This window comes from Eubalaena glacialis, chromosome 13 (genome assembly GCF_028564815.1).
Source record: "Eubalaena glacialis isolate mEubGla1 chromosome 13, mEubGla1.1.hap2.+ XY, whole genome shotgun sequence".
NCBI lineage: Eukaryota > Metazoa > Chordata > Mammalia > Artiodactyla > Balaenidae > Eubalaena > Eubalaena glacialis.
In genome coordinates this window covers 5178297-5204053 of record NC_083728.1, presented here as the reverse complement: position 1 = coordinate 5204053, position 25757 = coordinate 5178297, and the positions used below count along the sequence as shown (strand labels likewise).

The following is a 25757-nucleotide window of genomic DNA, read 5'->3' as shown; positions in this document are numbered from 1 at the left end:
ACATTCCACTCACATTGTGCCTGTCCCCTGTGCCCCTGCACTTACCGTGGTGAGTTGTGTTTGGTTACTTGCCTGCCTTCCCTGTTAATCAACAAGGCCTTTGCCTTTTCTGGACTGTGTCTTTTATCCCTGATCCCAGTGCTTAGCGTAATGCGTGGCACGAGGCACGTTCTCAGGGAGTTAATGTCCAGGTTGAGAAATGTGAGAAGGGAAAAAGAAAAGAAAACTTTCTGTGGAAAGGAATGGTGAAACCCATCAACAAGGCCTGCTGTTGCTGATTGATGTGGACATAGTGCCTTTCACTCAGAAAATAAAGATATTCTGCCAAGTATTGGTCACTTTCTCTCTTCTGCAAACTTACGTTTTCACATCCTCCCCTCCTGTTTCAGAGACTCAGCACCACCTCCACCACCTGTTCACCTAGTGTGCTTTACCCCATTCCTTTTCCATCACTTGTGGTATCTTGCTCCATTAGTCAGCCTCTCTATTTCTGGTGTCTCAACTTTCTGTTCTACTTGATGCTTTCCCGGTGCCTACAAACATGCTTAAGTTTCCCCTTCCTAAAAAGAAATCACATTCCTCCAGATCTTCCCCCACTTAAGCAAATGCCTGGTCTTACATCACAGGTAAATTTTTGGAAGCAGTGAATCTCAATGACTGGTTTACATCTTCACTTTCCTTTCAATTCTCATTCCTTACCCCTCCACTGAAGCCCTTCTCAGTTCACCAGGTTTCTGTTTGTGACTTTTGTCTTTGACTTTTCTGGTGAACTGCCCAGCCATTTATCATCTTTTACTGGATGTTGACATTCCCCAAACGTCTCTCCTCAGTTTTCTCCATTTAAGCATTCTCTCTGCTGTCTCATTAATAATCCCTTCAGCTCTCACTTCTATGCAGAAAACTTCCAAATCTCCATCTCCAAGCAGATCTTTTGATCTCTAGACTATCTGCCTACCAGTCATTCCTGCCTATCTGGTGGTTGTGAAAACACCTCAGGACTTGCCATATTCCGCGCTGCATTCATAGTTTATGCTCTCGTTCCCCGTTGATCGTGTCTGCCATATCTTGGGAATGGCCCTTGCACCCAGAGGGGTAAGCCAGAAATCCTAACCTCGTCTTTCCGTGCCCTTATCCCACACTGCTCACATCTAGTCAGTCCATTTTCATCAACAACGTCTCCTGCACCCCTTTGCTTCTGTTTCTGCCCACTGCCATATCCTGAGTGTAGGCCCTCTCTCTTCAGTATTATTGCCCCATGTCCCAACTCCCTGTTTCTAATTTACTCCCTACTTCCCTCACCCTTCAAGCTATCCTGGATACACTTTTCAGAGTTATTTTCTAAAAATTGAAATTGATCATGTCATTTCTTTATTTTCATTGGCTCCCTCAATCCTACAGGTTAGTGTTCAAAATTCTTAGGCCAGCATCACAGCCTTTCAAAACTGGGTCACACTTCTTTATTTTTAAAACAATCTTGGCTTTTATTCTCCATTTTAAACAACTAAAATATTCAAAAACTCACACACACACACAGATGTGTGAGTACATCTCCTCTTATATCTGGTTTCTCCTGAATGCTGGCAGAGGCGGTGAATACTTTTCAGAACCCATGAGGAGAAGGAAACTCATTTTCCTTCCTCATACCTGCCTTCCTAGAGTCATTTTTAATATTTTTCCTTTCATTTCCTTCCACAGAGCTCATTGCCAGACTTGTGTAGGTTTACGGTTTTACAGCTTATTTTTACTTAAACTATAAGCTTTAAAAAGCATAAGCAGACATGATTTCCCGCCCCCCCTCCGGGTTCTCAGTTCATTCCCTTCCCTCAAACCCTTTCTTCTGCAGCCATATGGTCTCCCTTACAAAGGCCTCTTGCACTTTGATCACACTACACTGTGCTTACACCAGGGCTTTTCCTCCAACTCAGAACGTGCGCTCCTTCATCTTTTCAAACTCTGGGACTTCCCCTCAATGTTCAAATCCCCACCCTCCTGTGTTTACACAAAACTTTATATATTATCTTTCACACGGTATTCAGTGCAATGAGAGGTAGTGTACAACCCAGCAGTTAAGAGTGTGAACTCGGGGGCTAAAATGCTTGGATGTGAATCCTGGATCTACCAGCTAAAAGTTATATGACCTGGGATAAAGTATTTAACTTCTGTGCCTCAGATTCTTCACTTTGTGGTATGTTAGGAGGATTAGTGAATTAGCACATGTAAAGTGCTTAGAATAGACCTGTTAAGTGTTGACTAATGTTACTATTGTTTGATAATTTTTTTTTCAAGATACATCATTCCAGAGCCTCAACCCTGGAGATTCTTATTCATTAGTTCTGGATGGGTCCTAGGGTGGTTCTCCAAGTGTGTTTACTCTGTGTTTTCAGGGTTCTGGGCAGGAGCAGCAGTGCCATCTCTCTAGCTTGAGAGCCTAGCACAGTAGCTGGACTCTGCAGTCGTCAGTTACTTATTGAATGCCTGCAATGTGCTGAATATTGTCCCGGGTACTTGAGACACCGAGATGAAAAAACTGACAAAACCTTCTAGTGGGGAAGATGGGCAGTACATAAAAGGATGGGAAATACGTATAATATGGTATCAGATAATGGTAGGTGCTGAATGGGGGGTCGGGGTGGACGCAGGATAAAGGGGTTTGGTTGGGAGTGGGTTCTGTTTTAAAGAGGGTAACTGGGGAAGGCTGAGTTTCCGAGAAGGTGATGTTTGAACTGAGACCTGTGTAAAATAAGTGTGCAAGCTGGGGGAAGAGCATTGGAGAGAGAGGGGACGGCAAGTGCATGGCCCTCGGATGGTGATGGTCTTGGTGTGTTCAGGAAGCAGCACAGTCACTTTGCCTGCAGTGGCGTGGTGGAGTGGTGCAGTAGGAGATGGGCTCAGAGAGGAAGGAGGAGCTCTTGGTAGACAGGCCACGGGAAGGACTTTGGATTTTGTTGGGATGTGGGAAGGCATGGAGGATTCTGACCAGGAGTCTTTTTAAAAGACCATGGCCGGTGTGGGGAAAGTAGGCTATGGGAGATGTGTGGATGGTGGTATGTGTGGAAGCCATGAGGCTGCTACAGTTATCTGTAACCCGTCCACCCATCCGTCATCCATACAGTCCATCTACCCATCCATAATCCATCCACCCATCCGTCATCCATACAGTTATCCGTCATCCATACAGTTATCCGTAACCCATCCACCCATCCGTCATCCATACAGTTATCTGTCATCCATCCACCCATCCGTCATCCATACAGTTATCCGTCATCCATCCACCCATCCGTCATCTATACAGTTATCCGTAATCCATCCGCCCATCCATAATCCATCCACCCATCCGTCATCCATCCACCCATCCATCATCCATACAGTTATCCGTAATCCATCCACCCATCCGTCATCCATACAGTTATCCGTAACCCATCCACCCATCCATAATCCATCCACCCATCCGTCATCCATCCACCCATCCATCATCCATACAGTTATCCGTAACCCATCCACCCATCCATCATCCATACAGTTATCCGTCATCCATCCACCCATCCGTCATCCGTACAGTTATCCGTAACCCATCCACCCATCCGTCATCCGTACAGTTATCCGTAACCCATCCACCTATCCGTCATCCATACAGTTATCCGTCATCCATCCACCCATCCGTCATCCATACAGTTATCCGTCATCCATCCACCCATCCGTCATCCATACAGTTATCCGTCATCCATCCACCCATCCGTCATCCATACAGTTATCCGTCATCCATCCACCCATCCGTCATCTATACAGTTATCCGTCATCCATCCACCCATCCGTCATCCATACAGTTATCCGTAACCCATCCACCTATCCGTCATCCATACAGTTATCCGTCATCCATCCACCCATCCGTCATCTATACAGTTACCTGTCATCCATCCACCCATCCGTCATCCATACAGTTATCCGTAACCCATCCACCTATCCGTCATCCATACAGTTATCCGTAACCCGTCCACCCATCCATAATCCACAAAGTTGTCCATAATCCATCCATCCATCCGTAATCCATACAGTTATCCATAACCCAGGCCAAGAGACTGTGGCTTGGACCAGGGTGGTGGCAGTGGAGAGAATGGGATGAGAAGTGCTCAGATTCCAAATCTCTTTTGAAGGTAGAGCTGGCTGAAAGGTTAAATGTGGAGCAGGAGCGGAAGAGAGGAAACTAAGGTAACTGCTTTTGGCTCAAGCATTTTGGTGAATGGTGGTTTCTTTTCCTGAGATGGGAAGCAGTGGGTTTGGGGGAGGGGAATGGGAGTCTGCCCTTTGGCCATGATAAACTTGAGATGCTTAGTACAGCTGTAAGTGGACATCAGGGGAGAGGGTCAGGCTGTGGTTATAAATTTGGCAATTCTCAGCTTATCGTTAGAACACAGTATAGGGAGGAATAATTTTTTCCAACTGAGAGATGAGGTAAGCCTTTCCAAAAGAGAGGACATGTGAGCAAAACTTTGAAGAATGAGTATGATTTCCAAAGTCAGAGAAAGGGGAAAATAGAAGATATTTTTCATCCAAGTGTCACAGCCTTTTTCCCTGGCCTCTTGTTGAATTTGTTTAAGAAGCTGCTGACCTGGTTGATAATCTGTTTTCACTTGTGTAGCCACTTAGGTTCTCTATTGAAAAGGGAACCAGAGCAGATTACATACTAGCTGATAAACCACATTCTGCTATTTCTCATCGTTCACAGATTGAAAGTTCGACTTGGACCATAGAGGTGCAGAATGCTATAAGTGTGTTTTTGCTTCGCTCCTCTGTGTCTGCTGTGAATTGAGACGCGCTGATTTTGGTGTGGAGGTTTTCCATGTGTTGTCATCTCCACTGAAGGTTGAACATTTTGGGGAAGTTTTTACTTCTGCTGATACTGACTTTAGACACTTGACTTGAACTGTTAATTTATAACTCAGTCAAGTTCCAGCCACAACCATGACCATGAGAAATTGGGACCCCTTGCTCTCTAATCATGCATATAACTCATTTGGGCATAATATCTGTCTTGATTCTTCCTGCTTTGTGTGGAAAAAAAAGTCATGTTTTGCCACTCCCCTTTACAGGTAGAATTTTAATAGGAGTAGAATATTGCTTATCTTTTTGTTTAATTTCATGATCACCCTAATCACAAATTTGGTCTCCTAAATAAAGAAAAATTACTAGATGTTTGTTAGTCAGTGGGTCAAAGATTATGCATTGAAAAAAAAACTGAGTCTAAGATACTTCTAGAACTGATATAAAATTCACACTAGACAGGTGTGCCATTACCTAAAATAATCTGTTTTAGTGCTGGATATAGGTAGAATGTACGAAACTTCAGCTCTTATATAATACTTTTAGGCATTTTTCTATTTAGAAAAGAAATGTTGCATTAACGAAAGTAGTCATAGAATTTATCTCTAGGGCTTCCCTGGTGGCACAGTGGTTGAGAATCTGCCTGCCAATGCAGGGGACACGGGTTCGAGCCCTGGTCCGGGAAGATCCCACATGCCGTGGACCAGCTAAGCCTGTGCGCCACAACTACTGAGCCTGTGCTCTAGAGCCCGTGAGTCACAACTACTGAGCCCGCGTGCCGCAACTACTGAAGCCCACGCGCCTAGAGCCTGTGCTCTGCACCGAGAGATGCCACTGCAATGAGAAGCCTGCGCAATGCAATGAAGAGTAGCCCCGCTCACCGCAACTAGAGAAAGCTCACGCGCAGCAACGAAGACCCAACACAGCCAAAAATAAATAAATAAATAAAATAAATTTCGGAAAAAAAAAAAAGAATTTATCTCTAGATGGGTAAAGACTTCTGGTCTTCAAAGTTTTTACAATAGATTTTGTCAAAATTTTGGGTTTGGGTTTTTGTCTTGAATTAATGAGACCACTTCTACTCTAAACGTGTTTTAAATAATAACCTTGATTTTTATAAAAATTACACAAGAATGGCTATTGATGTATGTGTATTGGTTTTCAACAACTCCACAATTCAGGATTCTAGTATTTTTATGTATACAAAGCATTCTGGACAAGAAGAAAATTCTCTCAGAACATTGTCTGGATCTTAAACTATTGCTTTTTTCCTGTGGAAAAAAAATGTAAGTACACAAAAATACATATAATTTAATAAACACCCAAATACAGAATAACTAAATGTTAATAATTTGTTAGACTTGTTGTAAAGTTTTTCTTTAATAAATAAACCTTCACCAAGAATTTGAAGACATGCCTGTCCTCCACATCTGCCCATTCATGCTCCAGATCTCTTCTTCACTCTCCAGAGGAATTTAGTGTGAACTATTTCCATTTTTTTCCTGTATCACCTAATGTGGTATTGTGGTGTATGTGTCACTTAACATGTTTTTTGAGACCCATCTATTGTTGAAATACAGACCTAGTTCATTCTTTTTAATTGCTGTATACCGTCATAAGAATTTAGCACGTTTGTTTTATATATATATATATATATATGTATAATTTTTTTTTTTTTTTTTGGTCTGTGTTGAGTCTTCGTTGCTGTGTGCAGGCTTTCTCTAGTTGCGACGAGCAGGGGCTACTCTTTGTTGCGGTGCATAGGCTCTAGGCCCGCGGGCTTCAGTAGTTGCGGCACACGGGCTCTAGAGCACAGGCTCAGTAGTTGTGGCACACAGGCTTAGTTGCTCCGCGGTATGTGGGATCTTCCCAGACCAGGGATCATAACTCGTGTTCCCTGCATTGGCAGGCAGATTCTTAACCACTGTGTCACCAGGGAAGTCCCAACACATTTGTTCTTAATAAGAGTTCTTTATATATTCTAATAGTAATTGTTTATCTGTTAACATAAGCTCCAAATATCCTTCAGTTTCCTAAGGTGTTCCTTGCTGTCCAGCTTTATGTCTTTTGCAGGTAGCTTTCCTGAGTTTGATCTTATACTTCCATAGTACTTTATCCATTGGATTCTTACACTACAGTAGGGTGCCTTGTGGTCTAGTTTTTCCCGCCCATGAAGTCGATGGGAGACTGAGTTTTATTTCTTTTTGCTCCAAAGGAGCTAGGAAACTAGTGAGTTGAATAAGCAGCCTTAAAGGTTGGTATAGTCTATCTCAATCAAGCTGGCGTCTAGTGTGCCTTTGATGGCATCATTAGTGAGTATTCTTGGGTTTTGATTTCTCTTGCTATAATAATGGGTGTGATGTTTCTCAGTAGCTGGTCTTCTCTGAGGATATCAGGTAGGTTACTTTATTAATTTAGAACACTTTGCATTCTAAGATTTCTTTGGGAAAGTTATGTGTATGTGTAGGGTTCTTTATGTGTGGTTCTTTCAAAATAAGAGATACATAATTAGGCTTTCTGCTGAAATATTGGACTCCACTGTCTGCCATTAAAGGCACATTGGTTGCAAAGCTTTATTTTTGTTTCTAAAGCTTTGAATTAATGTGTGAGCTAAGAATTAAATCAAGAAAATAGATTTAAAAAAATTATCTCCCAGTGTCCTTACTCTTGAATTCATGGTTATTTAAGAGTTTACCGTCTTTGAATAGCTGTTACTATGAAATCTGTTTTTCATTTTTTTAGAGGGGGCAACTTTAAACAAAATTATCATAGAATAATAATGACGAAGGCATTATTGACACAAGTGAACATTTTTAGTACCTTCAACCTGTGTATGAACAAAAATATATCATGATTTCAGATCCGAGTTATGGACTAGGCATTCGTTTATAGGAAACGTATCAGAATCAGAGGTGAATCGCCTCTGAGGAAGTCTGGTGTTCATTTGTGCTGCACACACTTACTGAGCCCTTTAATGCAACAGTGGGTTGCGCTGTGCTAGGCTCAGACCCTCCAGTGCTGAATCATGTGGAGGTTCACTCTAGGTGGGAAACAGGCAGGAAAGGAACACATGAACTATCCGTCAGTGGTAAGTCTTACGTAGAAGGTGAAAAGGGGGATGATGCTGCGGAGGGAGCCGTAGCCAGCTCAGCGTTCATTCACCCAGAGCCTGGTGGTGCATCCAGGAGGGAGGGCGCAGGAAGACCGGAAGCATTGTTTAGAATAGGTAGAAGTGTGGCATGGCCGTTTTACCCATTTGTTCAGCGTATTTATTGCGCATCTGCGCTGTGTCTGGAAGTGTTCTGGAAACATGATCAGTGGTGAGCAAGAGGGACAGGAAAGTCTCTGTGTTTTTGGAGTTTACATTCTGAAAGTGGAAGCCTTACATAAACAAGAAAAATAATGTGAGGATTGGTGCATTGCAGATGGTTAGGGAAAGTAGGAAGCAATAGGATACCTTTAATGAAAATAGACTGTCAAAGGATAAATTTTAAAGACGTCTATAAAGATATCCAACAGATTTTCACTTTACAGTGTCCATTTCTCCCATCTTAATATACTTTTACAATAGACTCTGTGTATCAGAGTCTATTGTATTGAAACCTCAAGCATAATTTCATTGTCTTAACAAAATCCATCATCAGTCCTAGGCTTCTGGAGACAGATTATTACCTTCCCAGAAGGTAATCTTTTCAGAGTTGAAATGAAATATGGTAACTTGTTTTTTGGAAGTGTTGAAGAAAAGAGAGCTATTGTACCTAAATTGTGTTTATAAAAGTGTATAAAATAATATAGCTCTTTTTATGCAGAGTGGAAAAAACTGTTATGGAGCTAATAACTTTAAATTTATACCTGGAAAGCTGAGAGCTGATAGATTATATATCAAATTGGCATATAACTTGCTTGGTAACACGTAGTTTGAGTTTCAAAGTATTGTGGCTACATCAGGACACATATTACAAAGGAAGGATATGTATTTGCAACACCAGAATTTCATGAACTCCAGAAAATGGAAGAAAAGCAAAACAAAGCATCTTTATTCATTTATTTATTTATTCAATTATACATACACAATATATTAAAATCAGTAATATTAACTATCTGAAACTTCGGGGGTGCCACCAAAAGTGAATTAATATAGAGACCAAATACTTTTTTTTTTCCTTCTTTTTTTGGGGGAAAAGAAAAAGCTTTATTTTTTTTAGAGCGGTTTTAGGTTCACAGCAAAATTGAGCAGAAAGTACAGAGAGTTGCCCCGGCCGCACAAATGCACAGTCTCCTCCACTGTCAACGTCCAGCACTAGAGTAGTACGTGCATTACAATTGATAAAGCTGCATTGACACGTCATTGTCACCCAAAGTCCGTAGTCTGCATCAGGGTTCAGTCTTGGTATAGTACATCCTGTGGGTTTTGATAAATGTATAATAACATGTATCCACCAGTATAGTATCATACAGAATAGTTTCACTGCCCTAATAACCCTCTGTACTCAGTCTCTTTATCCCTCCCTTCCCTCGTAACCCCTGGCAACCACTCTCTTCATAGTTTTGCCTTTTTCTTAATGTTATATAGTTGGAATTATACAGGTTATAGACTTTTTAGATTGGCTTCTTTAACTTAGTAATATGCATTTAAGATTCGTCTGTGTCTGAATTTTCATGGTGTGATAGCTCATCTTAGTGTGGAATGATACTCCATTGTCTATATTTACCACAGTTTATTTACCTACTAAAGGACATCTTGGTTGCTTTCAAGTTTTGGCAGTATGAATAAAGTTGCTATAAACATCTGTGTGCACATTTTTGTGTGGACGTGAGTTTCCAGCTCCTTTGGGTAAATACCAGGGAGTGTGATTGCTGGATTGTGTGGCAAGAGAGTATGTTGGGTTTGTTAAGAAACAGCCACACTGTCCGCCAAAGTTCCATACCATTTTGAATTCACAGCAGCGAGGAATGAGAAGTGTTGCTCCACATCCTTGCCAGCCTTTTATGCTGTCAGTGTTTTAAATTTTGGCCATTCTAATACGTGTGTATTGGTATCTCATTTGTTGTTTTAATTTGCAATTTCCTAATGACATATGTTGAACATCTTTTCACTTGTATATTTTTTCCATCTGTATTATCTTCTTTACTGAGGTGTCTGTTCAGATCTTTTGCCCATTTTTTTTAAGTTTGGTTGTTCATTTTCTTATCGTTGAGTTTTAAGAGTTCTTTATGTATTTTGGGTGACAGTCCTTTATTAAATACTTTTAATATTTTGCACATATTTTCTCCCAGTCTGTGGCTTGCTTGACTTCTCATTCTCCTTAACAGTATCCATTGCAGAACAAACATTTTTAATTTTAATGAAGTCTAGCTTATCCATTATTTCTTTCATGGTTTGTGCCTTCCATATTGTATCTGAAAAGTCATTGCCAAACCCAAGGTTATCTGGATTTTCTTATGTTACCATCTAGGAGTTTTATAGTTTCATGTGTGTGTGTGTGTATATATATATCTATCTTTGTTTTCTAGTTGAATTGCTAAGTAAAAATAATACCCCTTAAATTCTGCCCTGCGCTTTACATATGGGGTGATACGATATGCTTAAGGTTACACAGAGAAGTAAGGTCAAGATTGAGTTTTGAGTTCACTTGGAGTTTCACTGTCATCTTTTACAGTCATTGGGACCTGAATGCTTAAGTTATTCTTTTGTGAAAATGGTTATTTGCATTTTCTGAAAGGAAGAGTTTTGTTATAGTCTTTTCTTCCATGGATCTTGGAATGAACGATTACAGGAAGGAAGTACTCTTAAACCGTGCATAGATTGCTAAAATGTTTAAAAATTTAAGGGAATACTTTTTCCACAGAATGCTCTTGTGTTTCTTGACTGATAAGTTTATCTAGCCATTTTTGATGAAATTGTCCATACCTGCAACCTGATGTCTTACTGTTGAGAATCTCGTTTGCTGGATTATGACCTTCTTTCCTTGACCTTTAAAACCAGCGCTTTATAATTCTGAGGCTCCATTTTTGTAAGTAAGACTGAAAAATTAACTGTTCCTGCTTTTACTTTTAATGCTATGCATATTTTTGCTGACATTGTATTATTTACTTTCTAAGGCCAATTCTAGATCTTCTTACTGTCTTAAAATACACACTTTAAAATGACAATAAGCCAAACCTGGGTGGAGGAAATAGTTTATACTGTGCTTAGTTTTATCTTAGTATGTTTTAGAGCATGTCACGGAATTCATATTCACGTTAGTTAATGCTATTCATGAGCATCTATCAAACTCACAAGAATTTTCACAGATGAATATGCATAATATAGGGCATGAAGAACATTATTCAAATTGTTAAAAAGAAGAAAAATTAAATCTTTAAGGAATATTCCTAATTTCTCCCAAATTCATGTTGCTTCATTTTTTTTGGACCTCCTTTTTCACGTTAGATGTTAATTCTTAAATATCTGTATAACTGTCTGAAATAAGGACTAGAAGATTAGAAGAAAAATGCTTAAAAGGAGGTGCTGCAGTACTAGAGATACCAAATCATTTTTTTATCTTTTAAAAGAAAAAAGTCTAATTTTTGAAGATTTCATTTGTAAATTGACTCTGTACTGTATAAGCAATGTTTAAGTTCATTGGTGATAAATATGCTTGTTGGTATAGTAAAATCCCATTTTCTACATAATGCTTTAATGGAAATGGCAGTTTTATGAAATGAAAATGACTAGTAAAAATATGAATGATTCTCATAAGCCCTTATTACATCATTTTTATTGAGGTTTTTGTGTATTGTATTTCATTAATACAGGGGAAAGGAGAACACTAACATGGTTTATTTCCTATAATTACTCAAATCGAATAGAATTTGTTTTCAATAAAATTCTTAGAGTAAATTGCCCAGGGTGAGGAGAGAAGGGTTGGCCTGTTTTTACAAAATGTCGTGATTTTTACACATGAGACTTCGCTATTTTATCAATGATGTTGTTCACTTGCATATATTTTTAGTATAGTTTCCTCCAGATTTTAAAAAATAAAACCTACTTAAGCCCAAGAAATCTCTAACACTTAATGGCTCAGGATTGAGTGTTGAGGGAGAGATCTGGGATATTTATTTTATTCTGCTTATTACACAAATATCGTTTGTCTTTCAATAAATTAGACTACTTTTTAGGAGAATCCTATAGGCTGAAATATTATTTAGATTGCTATGTAATGGGTTAACTGGTGGAATTTCCAAAAGCAGATTAGTGTTTACAGTTAAATTTGCTTTATTTTTGTGGAATACCTAGAAGAAAAGGTCATTGTAAAGGATAAACACACTTAAACTCCCCCCTCCGATGAGGCAGGGTGAGGAGGAAGAGACAGGAGAAACTGAGCTGGAAACAAGTAAGTACTCTTAATTTCATCACAGTGAAATCTTGCCAACATCCCTATTTTCTGCTTAGTATACTTCAAACCACCTTAGAAAATCCTCTATTTTGGGGGATGTGTTTGTGGGCCCTTATGAATTCTTGGCATTCTGATCTGAAGATGTTTCCATGTTCTTGAGGCAGAATTTTTGTTGAAACAAATAACTTTAAGCTTATATCTGGAAAGCTTTAAGGCCTGTTAGTTTATGAAGCACCTTCAGATTGTCAGTGAGAGTGCTGTTTTCCCCCGTAGGCCTTATATTTGAAAACACACGCCTTTTCAGGTGTCTCACAGTTTTTGTCTGTTTTCTTCTCCTTTCCCCCCAGCATTGTGGGGTCATTTGAGCTGGAGCTCTGCCTATATGATTGGCATGTAAGTCCTTGTGATTGGCACCTTTTACGTGAGGGCCAAGGAATATATGTACATCGTGATTGTGCCCGTGTAGGTCTGTCTGAGCTTGTGTTTGTGTGTTTGTTTAATTGCTTTCTTTGACTCCAGAAAGCTGGAGTTGTGTTTAGTTGTTCTTTTTTTCTTTTACCATTGCTGAAGTGATACCCACTTCAAGCAGAGAGACTTAATGGGAGATCAGACTTTCTCCATCTTCATTCTGAGCCAGACTGCATGTGTTGGAGAGTGGAAAAGGGTAGAGTCATGGAGAGCTGCTGCCTCCATAATCCCGAAAAGACTGCCTCAGCACCAAGTGTCTTTTTTCTCCCTGGAGGCCAAAAATTTGATACAAGGATGGAGCGTGGTCAGCATCTGGCTGTCCATCACTGTGGCTGAAAATCCTCTTGGGCCACAGGGTACCCACCCTCCTGCGTAAGCTTTTAGTTCTCAGTAAGGAGATGACTTAGCATTTCAAGAGAGGGTTATGTGTGATGGAGTCAGTAGGCGGGATGAGATAGCAGAGGCCTTGCCTTTCCCCATGCCTGGCCACGGTTGGACCTACAAAGTGCCTCCCTCTTGTGGCGTCCAGCTTGACTGCCACGGGGCCAAAGGCAGGGCTTATTGGAAAGGTAAGCAAATGGAGAAATTCTGTCTAGGCATTTCATTCTTTTTTTTGGGGGGGGGCTCTGCCACGTGGCTTGTGGGGTCTTAGTTCCCCGACCTGGGATTGAACCCTTGCCCTTGGCAGTGAAAGCGTGGGGTCCTAACCACTGGACCACCGGGGAATTCCCTAGGCATTTCATTCTTGAAGGTGTCATTGCTCAAAGAATGGGAATAGCTTTTAGTATAAGTAACTACAAAACAATAGATAATCTAGTCGTATAATCAGTCCTGCTGTAATGCGGCATATGCGTTCCTAAAAATCGCCATCCTATACAAAATAGCACAGTAAAAACCATAGGACTTAAGAGGAGGAAACGAGGTTAGGTGCATAACGCTCAAAAACTTTGTTGGTCACACACACACAGAGATAGGAACCTAATACAAGCAGAAGCACGGTTTTGTACACATTAAATGGCTCGGAAATCTATACGTACTGTAATACATATGGCACTTTACCTTGAAAAAGACCTGAAGTTTGCCTGTGGAAGTAGGCGTTGGAAGAGTTGCAGTTTGTGAGGTACTGAAATGGAGGAAGGAGGGTTACCTGAAATCACAGGGAAGGTGACACCAGGTGAGGATGGGTGTGGCCCCTGTCCCACACGGTGAACGGAGGTGCTGGTGGGTGATTGAGGTGTGTGTAGTTGTGTATTTTTGTGTATTTCTGTGCCACTCGGTGCAGCTGGGTGCAGTTTTCTGTGATCACTTAGCGTTTCTTGCAGACAAAATCACACATAAGCAAATGTGAAATTCATTTTATGCTCAGATTGTCCCTGTAATATGCACATCAATCACATTGAAACAGATTCACGTTTTCAAAATAAGCTTTCTTGTAGAACTGGCTGTAGTTTATTTTATTGGAATTGAGTCCCTTTTCCTTTCTTTCTTTTCACCGTTATTGATTTCTTAATTTATATTTGTTAAGCCCATATCAGATTGATTTTTCATGCCCAGAGCACCTCCAGAGGCGAGAAAGCAGCCTGAGATTTTAATTTTGCTAGTGGTAATCCACGAGGTACTTTCCTCCTTGGTGAGTGACTCTCAGTCAGTCTCTCTCTCTGTCTCTGTCTCTGTCTCTGTCTCTCTCCCCGCCCCCTCTCTCCACACACACCCCTTTACCACATGCCAGGCACAGTGCTGGAGACATAGAAACTGGTAAGGTATCACTCTTGTCCTCAGGAGCTTAGAGTCTCATTGAAACATTTTCAAGGCGCAGATTTAATCGTCTCGGTTGTGGATCTTCTAGGGAGCACGTGAACCAGCCTCGTGTGTCTCTTAGTTTGTGAGCACAGGCGCACGCATACCTCCCTACCCCACCTCTCCCTTCCTTGTGAGTGTAAAGATGGGTAAAGAGCTTGCCTGGGGGGAACACAAAGACACCATTGATTTACATAGTGGAAAGATGTGAGTTTGAAAAGGGGTTGAAGAGGACCTAGGGGACCTTGTAGTTCACCCCCCCCCGCCCCCCCCCCCCGACTTCTTGATAAACCCTAGTGGTCAGGTGTTGGAGAAGTTTCAGAGTAACGTAAATGGTATGATCCCATTTTTGTTAATCCCCCTCCTCACTCACGTATGTGTGTACTGCTTGTGTAAGCATACGTGATGTGGAAAGATCTCCCATATTGTGAATATTAGTTACCGCAGGGGACAAGGGAAAGCTTATTAACTTCCTCTTTATACATCCTTTATTATTTGGCTTGTTTTAAGAAGCATGTTTTACTTTTTTAATTAAAAAATCTAATAAAGTAGAAAATGAATAAATAATCATCATAAAAAATACCCTCAGGGCACTTTGTTTCAATCTTCCTGGTACCCTGGGTAGTTAAAACTGAACGTGATGTTTCAGGTGTGGGCTGCCCAGCAGGACGCTGAACTTGCCGTAACCGAAGATGATGTTAGCTTTTCCGCAGCGACACTGTATTGCTGTGGGGGCAGTTTGTGTGGATAGACCATTAACACCCCAACGTCTTTCTTGGCATCTCTACCACTGTTGGCACACTCTGCCTTTGATAATCATTTTGGACCCAGGTCTAGTCCTTTACATTCTCCCTGTTAGATTTCATCTTGTTATTGCAGAAATCAGTGGTCAGCATAGGTTAAGAACTGGCCTTGGATTCAGGCTGCCTGGTTACACATCCGAACTACCACTAACTAGCATGAAAACTTTAGACAAGTAGTGTGTCCTCCCGAGCCTCAGTTTTCTCCTCTGGCAGTAATCATGAAGTTGGGAGGTGTCACGGAGATACTGTATGCTAGAACACGCACTAGGCCAGGTGCCTGGTGGCGTGGTGAGAACCTGGTGAATGTTAGCTCTTACTGTCAGTGCGTCAGCCTCAGCCGGTCTCTTCTGTCCATCATAATGAGATGGTTTTGGATTAACCATATTCCACATCCCTCCCGACCCCAGACCATAAATCAGTCTTTCTTCTAAACGATCCTTCTGAGATCCCCAATCAGTCTCTTGTCTCCTTCCACAGGTCCCTTCACCGACGTTGTCACCACCAACCTAAAGCTTGGCAACCCGACAGACCGAAATGTGTGTTTTAAAGTGAAGACCACGGCACCACGTAGGTACTGTGTGAGGCCCAACAGTGGGATCATTGATGCAGGGGCCTCTATTAACGTGTCTGGTAAGTTCTGGGAACGAAGGCCAACAGGGTGGGCTAAAAAGGCCCCCTGGAAGTAGTGGGATTTCTTAAAGCTTGTATGTGCAGTATAGCAAAATAATATGGTCGTTTTCTCCCCCACAAGCCCCCGCCCTCTGATTAAAAAGCTCTGTGGGTCCCACTCACCTGTTGTTCTTCCATAATTAAAGTCTCTTTAGTTTAATGCTTACGGCCTTCGTGCCTCAATAGTTAGAGCAAAATTAAAGTGGTAACTTCAGACTTTGCTTCAGAATAAGTTTGGTTTTCACTCCCTTGAAATTAAATCTGCCCTTTGGCAGTAAATAAAAAAGGGCTAAACAAACTTAATTTTACTTTGTGGGAGAAAGCTAAATGGAGTTATATTCTTATTTAAGCTAAATGATTTCTGACATTAAGCTCATGTCATTTCCAGTGATTGGTAACTGCACTTTACTGATTGGGAAAGGGTAAGGGAGATGAAGGCTGAGGAAATTGGAATATATTCAAGGGTGCAAGTTTTGTGCACGTCTGATGGGTTTTTTCCCCTTCTGTCTGAGAGGGCATATATTTTCCAAAGTCCAAATTTTGAAAAGATGCTGGTAGAGTGCCCAAATTGAGAATTGGATTTCAGAATTAAGGAGATGTAAGTGATGGGTTTGAGTTTAAATGTATTTTAGAAACGGAATAAACTTTTAGCTCATTAGAACTTCTGGATCCAACAGTGCTTTTTGTATTTGTGGAGGAGCTATGAGGGAGTGTGTGTTAATCCTTTAAGTATCAGGAGACTGTCACAGAAGGTTCTGCGTCATTAGAAGCTACTACTCATTTGAAATGGGTACCTGGCTGGCTTTTTTCATGACAGATTTTGATTGTGATACATTTGGCTATTCATTTGACACCTAAAAGAAAATGACTCACCTCTTTGGAAAGATATAAGGTGTTTCATTATCTGATCATTTCTGCAAACTCTTGTTCCCTACATCCATTGGTCTCTCTCATTATGGTGCGCCCACACCAGCTGTCCCCTTGTGTGTTTGTCTCTGAGGCTGCAAGACCTGATTTGGACTCTCGCATCGGGTTATTATCCAGGAGAAATCAGGAGGGTGGCAGCCAGCATTTACTGAGGGTCTGCTCTGTGCTGGGCCTGCACACATGTTATCTCATGTAATTTCTGTTATCTGCCCTGTGCAGAGTGCACTGTTACCCCATTGTACTAAGAAGGAGGCCGGGGCCACAGGCTCACAAAGCTGGCCAGTGGTAGAGCCAAGATGTGGACCATCCTGTTTGGCTCTGATGCCCAGACTCTCTGAACTGCAGCATGCTGGTAAAGGAAGGGGCCCAGGATGTTGGCATTTCGGTGTTCCTTGGATCCGTATGGTTTCAGTTTTTCCGCTGAAATCAAGGGCAGCTGATATCTTTTATTCCCTTTTTTAAATTGACTTCTTTTTTACCTCTTGATTTCTTTGCCCATGTCAAATTTGAGTAAGGTTGTCAGTAGATGAGACTTAGAAGTTTTCACAGTAAGCATGGGGCAGCAACATCGTTTTCTGAATAGTCTCAACAGGCAGTTGTACAGTGTAGGTGTGCTTTCCAATATGAAGTATAAACGTGTGTGAGTATATGTGTATCTCTTTCAGAAAGATTCACCCCTCCCCCATCAGAGGAATGTTTTTTTAGAGTAATAACTAACCCTGGGCATTTGTTTCGATTTATGTTTGCCTCCTTAAGGAAGACCAAGATTCTGTGGTTGTGGCCTTCCTTTTGCAGATAAGAAGGTAAGGTTCAGAGAGTGGGCGTGAACACCTACAGGCACATGGGTGATTAGTGGCCGAGCTAGTATTTGAAGCCAGGTGTCTGTCCTGACCCAGTGGCTCTTTGGTGACACTAAACTGCCTCAGCAGTGTTAGGGGTTGGCCCCACTTACAAGTGAATGTAAAACAAAATACCTTGGCTCTCAAAATGTCACGTACTTGGGGAAGGAAGCCACTGAATAACAAAATGTCCATGTGTCTGCAGGCCTTCCTCCTCACGAGACAAGATTATGTTTACGCGTGAGAAAGGGCTCCTTTGTTTTTATTTGCTGTGTACGGGTCTCAGTGCTTGGGGCGCACCTGGGTAGAGCCGGGTTGTACTGCGTTTTCGGGACAGCCTCATCAGTCGGCAGAGGAGGCCAGCCTCCACTGGCTGTCGTTTCCCGTGCTCAGGGGCCACTGTATCATTTATTAGACACTCATGTCTTGGGGTAAAAGCACTGCACTTTTCCGAGGGTCCTGTTAAAATGCAGCCACGTGATGGCATCTAGGTGAGGACGTGGAGTTCCCGGGTTCCTGCGGGTGAGAGAGAGGCTGTCCTCAGGGGAAGGAGGAGCCCAGCAGACGCGCAGTGCAGAGGGCTCAGAGGCCAGCCTTCCCTTCTCCCGCCTGCGAGAGTGGCCGAGCTTGGTTGCACCCACTCTACTCAGATCATTAGATCTGGGGTTCGGAAACCTGAACAGGAAGCCCAACCCTGCTGTTTCACCTGTCGGCTGATCTTCGCCAATACTCTAACCACTCTAGGTTCTAGTTTTCTCATTTGTAAGGTGGAGAGAATGGTATCCGCCTCACAGAGTATTTACCAGTGCTGAAGAATTTTAACGGGAAGTGTGGTACAAGAGTGGGATTGCATTTTTCTTCCACTAGCTTTGACAAAAACTGGCTAGTTTCTGTTGAAGGTGGATCGTACATATTTGAATTGCCTTTTTAGAAATAAATCAATTCTATACATTTTACTAACTTATGAAATTTTTCTAATTCTAATTTAAGAAGAAATTTTTGTTTTTCTTCTTTCTATAATATGCATTTGTTTTATAGTGAAAAGTCACTAGTAAATTTTCAAATACAATCTATAAAAAGGAGGTCATCAATTCAACTGAAAATACTGCCAGCATTGCCCTGCCTACCACACAGAATGTCACAGCATACCTGAAAAGGACATGACTAGTACATTATTTTTTTCCCATTTCTGAAAACCCTTGGGATGTGCTAGCTGATAGGAAAGGTTATAAATCATTCTTTGAGAGAGGGGGGCAAGGAGGAAGGGAAAGAGGAGGAGGAGGAGGAGGAGCATGGTATCTACCCATGGAGCTGGCAAGAGAGACTGAGGTTTGAAGGCACACAAATCAGGGTTTTGATGAGGGATTGAGACTTTCTAGCTGTCAGATGTCTTTCAGACACACCCTGTGAAACTCTTCTCAGCTGTCAGTTTAATCTGATATTCACAGGACCTTACATTATGCATCAAAAGTCCAGACGCTGACCTGTCATGTATTTTCTTCAGAAGATGGCACATCACTCATTGGGTCCTTAAAAAAAAAAACAAAACTCTATTATAAACTCAGGTGGTAAAGTTACAGTTGGAAACAGGTATAACCTAAACTTCTTGTGTCGGTAGGTGAAAACATGTGGCCTTCGCAAAGGGATGTTTTGGGATCCGGTCACTCGGGTCTCTGATTGACTCCTTTTCTTTGTCCTTTAGATAGGTGCTCCTTGCATCTCTTTCTGACAGCCCCTTCTGGGATCTGTGCCTGTTGGATGAGGCAGGCAGTAGGTGGGAGGGTGCTGGGTGCTTTGTGTTTGCATTAATTGGCCCAGAATGCCATGGTTTTGGCCCCTTGCCCCTTGATACGCACCATCTGCTAGAGACGGTTTTGAATTATTCAAATCTGGACCTCAGCAAAATAGGCACACTTAAATGGAGATTGGAGAAGAGGAGATTGGATTTTTTCCTCTAGAGATTTTAAATGCAAGGAAAATAGAACTTTTTGAATTAATGAATTGTTTGAAGCAGTGGGGGGTCTCTCCATTTGTTTTAGCTTTACAAAATTAAATCTGTTTTCTGAACTGTCTGGTGGGAAAATATTTTTAAGGTAGATAATTTCTGAAAATGTCTTTGTGGTAAGCTGTTAGTGGTTGTGGATTTTTTTTTTTTAATACTGCAGTTTAGTAATGAGGGAGTTTTCCATTAATATTCCAAACCATGTTTGCCAGCGGATACAGCAGGTGAAGTGGTAAAATTATGGGCCTATCAAAAATACTTATGCTTCCTGTAATATGATATTAAGTTTAATATTTTTATAACCTTCACTGAATTCTAATTTCACTAAAGTAGCAAGCACGCTTCCATTTGCAGTTCAGTTATGCATATTGGTTGCCTTTGTACCAAGGAAATTAGAAATGCAAAATATCTGTTTGGGGGGGGCATTGGAAAGAGTCATTAAAGATACCAGTATTTAGGTACAGATACACTTTACTAAGTGTACCCTGGGAATTGAAAATGGATTAACGACAAACAAACACAAATCTTCTAGTGTCTGAATCTGTGTTTTAAATTAAAATTCAAAGAATTAAGGAGCAGTGTTTATTCCTGACATATAGCCCTTTTCAGCACTTATTATTTCAATCACATTTAAAGCATAAAGTTCTTCCAGTAAAATCCCGAGGACAGAGAATGAATATCAGCAACTCTTCTTGGATGGAAACATTGGTCAATTAATGTAATTGGGTAGTACTGCAATTGATAATTAATCCTTAATCTGATTTTAAGATTTTGCTGACTCAGTTTAAAGGAGCTGCTTGCTTGCCCTGGACCAGCGAGCCTTGGGTTGCAGCTTTTAGGTGATTAGCGTCCGAGTATAAGTGCACCGCCCTTAGAGAAGGAAGTCAGGGATTCATCCGCCAAGTGCTGATAGTGGGAGCTAAATTTGGAGGTTTGGGCATCTTAACAGCCACATTCTTCTTCGTTTGAGCGTTTGCTTTGAAAGTCTCTGATAAACAGAACCTTTTTGTAAGTGGTTTTCATGAACCAGCTTTATGACTCTCAGATAAGAACAACTCACATTCATACTTAAAAGATGTCTTTAATCTTTTTCACCAGATGAGATTCTGGTTTTAAAAAAAGGGGGGAAATTACCAACAGTAATTAAGCTTAATCGTGCTTTTAAAGATTTTTTTTAAAGTTTACTGTAATATTTAAGTTTCTTAAGGAGAACCCTATGTTTCACTTTTTATGAGTGTAACACAATTTCCTTATTCTTTACATTTTTCAAAGGTCATGAGCAAGAGGACTTACCCAAGTACATTCAGTACACCTCACTTAGCTGAAGGTAACTTCAGCTCCCACAGCGTGGCTGAGCAGCAAAAACCAAGCGTGACTTCGGAGCAGCCAAAAGTCACGTTCCTTTCCCTGGTTACGGCACCTTGCACATTTATACACTTAGGCTCCCTAGTCTTGACTCTCCTGTTTATACTCTTACCTTAGACTCTCTGTTAACCCTGTTCTGATGTCCAGCCCATCACAGGCCAGAGTGAAGGGCAAGGGCTGCGAGCGGTGGCCACAGTGAAGGCCTGGACAGGAACACCTCAAAGAACAAGGACGGGAGAGAGAACAGTAGGGATCTGGAATTGCCTAAGCCTCAGGGCAGACCATTCTCCCTGTGCAGTGGATCAATCCCAAGAGACCTTGCTTGTGGGTCATATTAAGGTAGCGTGTAATGGATGTTGATAATCACGAGAGTACTCAGGAAAGGCTGTGTGGTATTCCAGTATAAAGTGTTAATGGAGATAGGAAAGTGTGTTGGAGCTTTGAAAAAAGATGTGCATTTTAAAAGATATTTACAAAAAAGAGTGAGTCAGCCATGTTCTTTGTCCAGTGCTTGTATATGGCACACCTCATTTTCCAGTGATACTGGGGTACATTTGTACTGTAAACTCTGCACAAATAAATGAGACTCTGAGGAGTTTGTTATCTAAGATGGGCTATACTGAACTGGAAAATCCTGTAGAGAACACAAAGACAATTCAATGTCAACTAATTTATAAATAGATACAATTAATTATTTACCCTCTAGACTCTTAGTTCCGTCCATGGGTCCCTGAATAGGCAGAGGTCCAGGAAAGTAGTCATGTTTTCAACATTTTGAGCATCCTAAAGGGAATAATAAATTTACTCATGATAAGGGCACCCAGTCTAACTAAAATGTCCGCTTTGCTTTAGGCTAGAATTCTGTCACCTCACTGTGGAATACTGGTTATCATAAGCTGATGGCAGAGTTCTGGTTTGTCTCTGATTAGTTTCAAAAAAGTGGAGCAGTGGCATTGTAAATGCAGTTTAGTAGAGAACAGTCTTCTGACAGAGGCATGAAAGCAAAGACAGAGAGTGAGAGAGCACAGTGGTGATGAGAGGATTGGAAACCACTGTCTTAAACCACGAGATGAAGAGTGAGTGGCTCTGGGAAGTGGGGTGGAAGAGAAGGCAGCTGGTTGAGGATTAAAGAGGGTTTCCTCTCTCTGTGCTGCCCAGGGAGATTTCTGGAGGGAGCGTGATTCTGGAGGGCTTTGAATGTTGGAAGGGAAAAAGGGGCATACTCTTCAACCAGTGGAAAGCTGCAGGTTAGTTCCCAGAATGTGAGGTAGCAAAGCATGAAGTCCTGGTCTCAGCTTAATTGGGTAGAAAAGGCGAACATGTGGGGAGAGCTCTGTATCAGTAGTGTCCGCTGATAGAATACGATCCCCAGGAAGAATGAGAGAGTGAAATAGCATTCCAGTAGGAGCTGCGGCGCGAGGAGGCGTCGTGCAGCACGTGTTCTCCAGGTAGGGCGCCTGGCCCAGCAGCAGCAGCTGGGAACAGGTTAGAAATACGTGTTCTCAGCCCCACCTGTTGAATCAGAAACTGGAGGTGGGACCCTGCCACCTGTGTTTTAACAACCACTCCAGATGGGTCTGATGCACGCTGAAGCTGGAGACCCCCTCATGACAGAGTCAGACTAGTGGCAGGTTCAGAGTCAGAGGAAGCCCGGGAGGTGTGACATACTGAGATGTGAGTAGGGCAGGGGGACCGAGAGAGATGTGCCAGCCTCCTAGGCCCAACATGACAAGAGGAGACTTGGGTAACAACAGGAGAATACCTGCGTGCGGGGGTGTGGCCAGCACCATGTGCACACCTGTTGGACCAGCAGGGAAGCCTATTGTTGGATCATATCAGTAAACTGAGAGAACCAGGCTGTGGACTTGGATTGTTTTTTACTTGGGAAATAGGCTTTTTTGTAGCAGGTTTTTGGTCGGAGGAATATCGTGATGGTGAGTAGGGTGTTTAGGGGGAGATTAAATTTGTAGCGTTATAGGGCTATGCAGGGCAGCTTGTCTGAGAGAGAGACCGGGAGGAGGCGGGGAGATCTAGCTGGAGAAACTTAGATGTTGGGGAGTGGGGCTGAGCTGAGATCGCGGTCATGTGAACAAGGAGAGGGACATTTTAAAGATAAAATTCTGAGATTAAAAAAATAATAAAGCGTGTGTCGAGGTGCTTGTTAGACTTTTATTCATTTGCTCTGTTGCCATTATGATGCAGATGAAAATGATCTGTGACTTGCTCGGGTTCTCATAAGCTTTTATGCCGCATTTAATCAAGTCATTTCTCCTAGGGGTGGGTGTGTGTGTGTGTGTGTGTGTGTGTGTGTGTGTGTGTGTGGTAAGCAGCATATATTCTGCATTTCTTCTGAAGAAAGTCTGATCTTACTGATCCAGTGTTTTATGACCATGAAGGCCCTTTCCTAACAGGATCCCACTTTCGCAGTCTGCAGCATAGCAGACATTGTATCACAAAGCGTTAATGCTGGTGAGTGGTGACCTGGTCTCCAGGCCGTCTCCTGGTAACAGGCTTCTTTTTAGTGTAGTATCAGCAATACATTTTAAAAGTAGGATAGATGGTTCATTTAAGAGGGTTTTATCATCAGTGTCTCTGGTATTCAAGTGAAATAAATTAAGTTAATGGGACACTCTTTTATAGCCTGTCATGGAAAAAAGTACATAATTTCTGTCACAATTTGCATGTATGCAGCTGAAAGAACAAACGTTTAACAACATGTATTCTGTCATGTTCTCGTAAAGTTCCAGCTAATAGGGTATAACACTGAATTCGACATGAGATGATCGTAGCTGAGAAATACAAACTTTTGGACATGAGTTGAGGGCTGTGTTAGTTCAGCAGGTGCAGCTGCTGAGGCCCAGCGAGGGTTTATGAAATTTCACAAAGTCTCGGTGCCACTTGACCTCCTCCCTCTTGCACGCTGACTGGGGAGCCCACAAGGAAGGAGCGATGGTAGGTGGCAAACGCCTTCTTTCCACCTACTGCTCTAGGTGGAAGGAGAGTTGCTGCAGAGGGGAGGGGCCGAGCACCCGTCTCACACCCCGCGCTTCCTGACGTTCACCAGCGGCCACCATTTTCACTCAGCTTAAAGTTTTCACCTTGCCAGTCTCGCCAGTGCATCGGGCATCTGTGTTTCTATTTCATGAGTCCCTGCCTTTGCAGAAGGGGTATTTGACCTGCCACCTCTGCTGTGTCCTGTAAGGACACAGTGCTCCTGTAAGGTGATTAGTTACCACCAGTACCCACTTCTTTGTGTGCTTACGTTCGTGTTGAGCTCAGAGGTCTACATGTCAGTTACATCCTCTTGAGGGTCTTCTAGCTCTGCACTGTGGCAACTCGGCAGGCAGCGTGCTCTAGGCCTGGAGTTGGGCTCATGCCATCTGCAAGGTCCAAGGGTGGCAGGGGGTCTCAGACAGCGCCCTTCTCCAGAGGTGGAGCAAGAGGTTGCAGGGTGGTTTGGTTAGCGGAGCCCAGGGAACCCCAGTCCCCTCCCTGTAAGGGACACGTGCGCGTGCGCCTGTGCTTCTGTCTCCACCCGAGGCCTGGGTACGTACGGGACTCAAGACTTGGTTTGTGTGAGGCTGCTTTCTCTTTCAAACTGCACATTCTTGCAAGAAGGGGACTACACAGAGCCACCAGTGTCTTCACTTGAATGATTAACCAGAGCATTTTCCTCCTCGAGAGGCCTGCGAGGCAGCTTGATGTAGAATAACGGTGGTCAGACCGTTTGGTCTCAGGGCCCCTGTACACTCTTAGAAATAAATGACCAAAAGAGCTTTTTTTGATTTGTGGGTTGTATCAATATTTATTGTATTGCAAATTAAACTGAGAAATTTAAAAAGTATTCTTTAATAACAACTTTAATAAATACAGTTATGCAAACAGTAACATTTTTAGTGGAAAATAACTTTTCAAAAAAATTATGGCTTTATTCAGTATGTTTTGCAAATCTCCTTGATTTCTGGCTAAATAGAAGACAGGCTGGATTCTCTCAATTGGCGTTTGCATTTCAGTCTGTTATAATGTGTTGTTTTGGTGAATGTATATGAAGTAAAACCACCTTTACCACAGATATGTATTGGAAAAGGAAAGAGTATTTTTAATAGCCTTTTCAGGTAATTATAGACATTATTCTTTGATACTATACCGAAACTTGACAAGTGACACTTTCTTAAAGTTTAGTACAGTGTAGAATCTGACACCCTGTCAGTGAACCGTTTGAACTTTGTTTCACTAAAATGCATTGGTTTCTCTTGCACTTGATGGCTTTGGTAATATTATGCTAGCTGAGTTATACAGATCTTCCAACTGTTGACGTTTCATTATACAGTATCAAAAAAGTACATTCGTTACTATTCCCACTGATCTCATTGGAAAAGTCCTTAAATCTTTAGGAAACTGTGAAGCTCTTGGTGGCAGAGAGAGGTTTTCCAGTATTCTAACTTTTGTTTGAATGCCTGGTTTTTATCACTGGCAACAACTATAAGTTGTTTTCCTTAAAGTGACAGGCTCACTTCTTTCATTTTTCAGGAAAATATCTGCCATATACCCAGGTGTGAATAACCATAGTTTTTCTGTCGGTTGTTCTTTCAAGTAAATGGTTCCATGAGAAAGCGTCCAGTTGAGCTCACAACCCGAACAGTTGCACAGGTGCTTTTCCCAAGGCAGCAGAAATGCTTGATGTGTACTT

At 41.9% G+C, this 25757-nt stretch overlaps 1 protein-coding gene across 1 annotated transcript in view; it reads left to right on the top strand.

The window, feature by feature from the left end:
* Window positions 1–25757, top strand: part of VAPB (VAMP associated protein B and C) — a 49104-nt gene that overhangs the window by 10726 nt on the left and 12621 nt on the right. The window contains exon 2 of the mRNA XM_061208243.1: window positions 15743–15895. Coding sequence (XP_061064226.1) covers window positions 15743–15895 — 153 coding nt within the window. The remainder of the gene's footprint in view (window positions 1–15742; window positions 15896–25757) is intronic.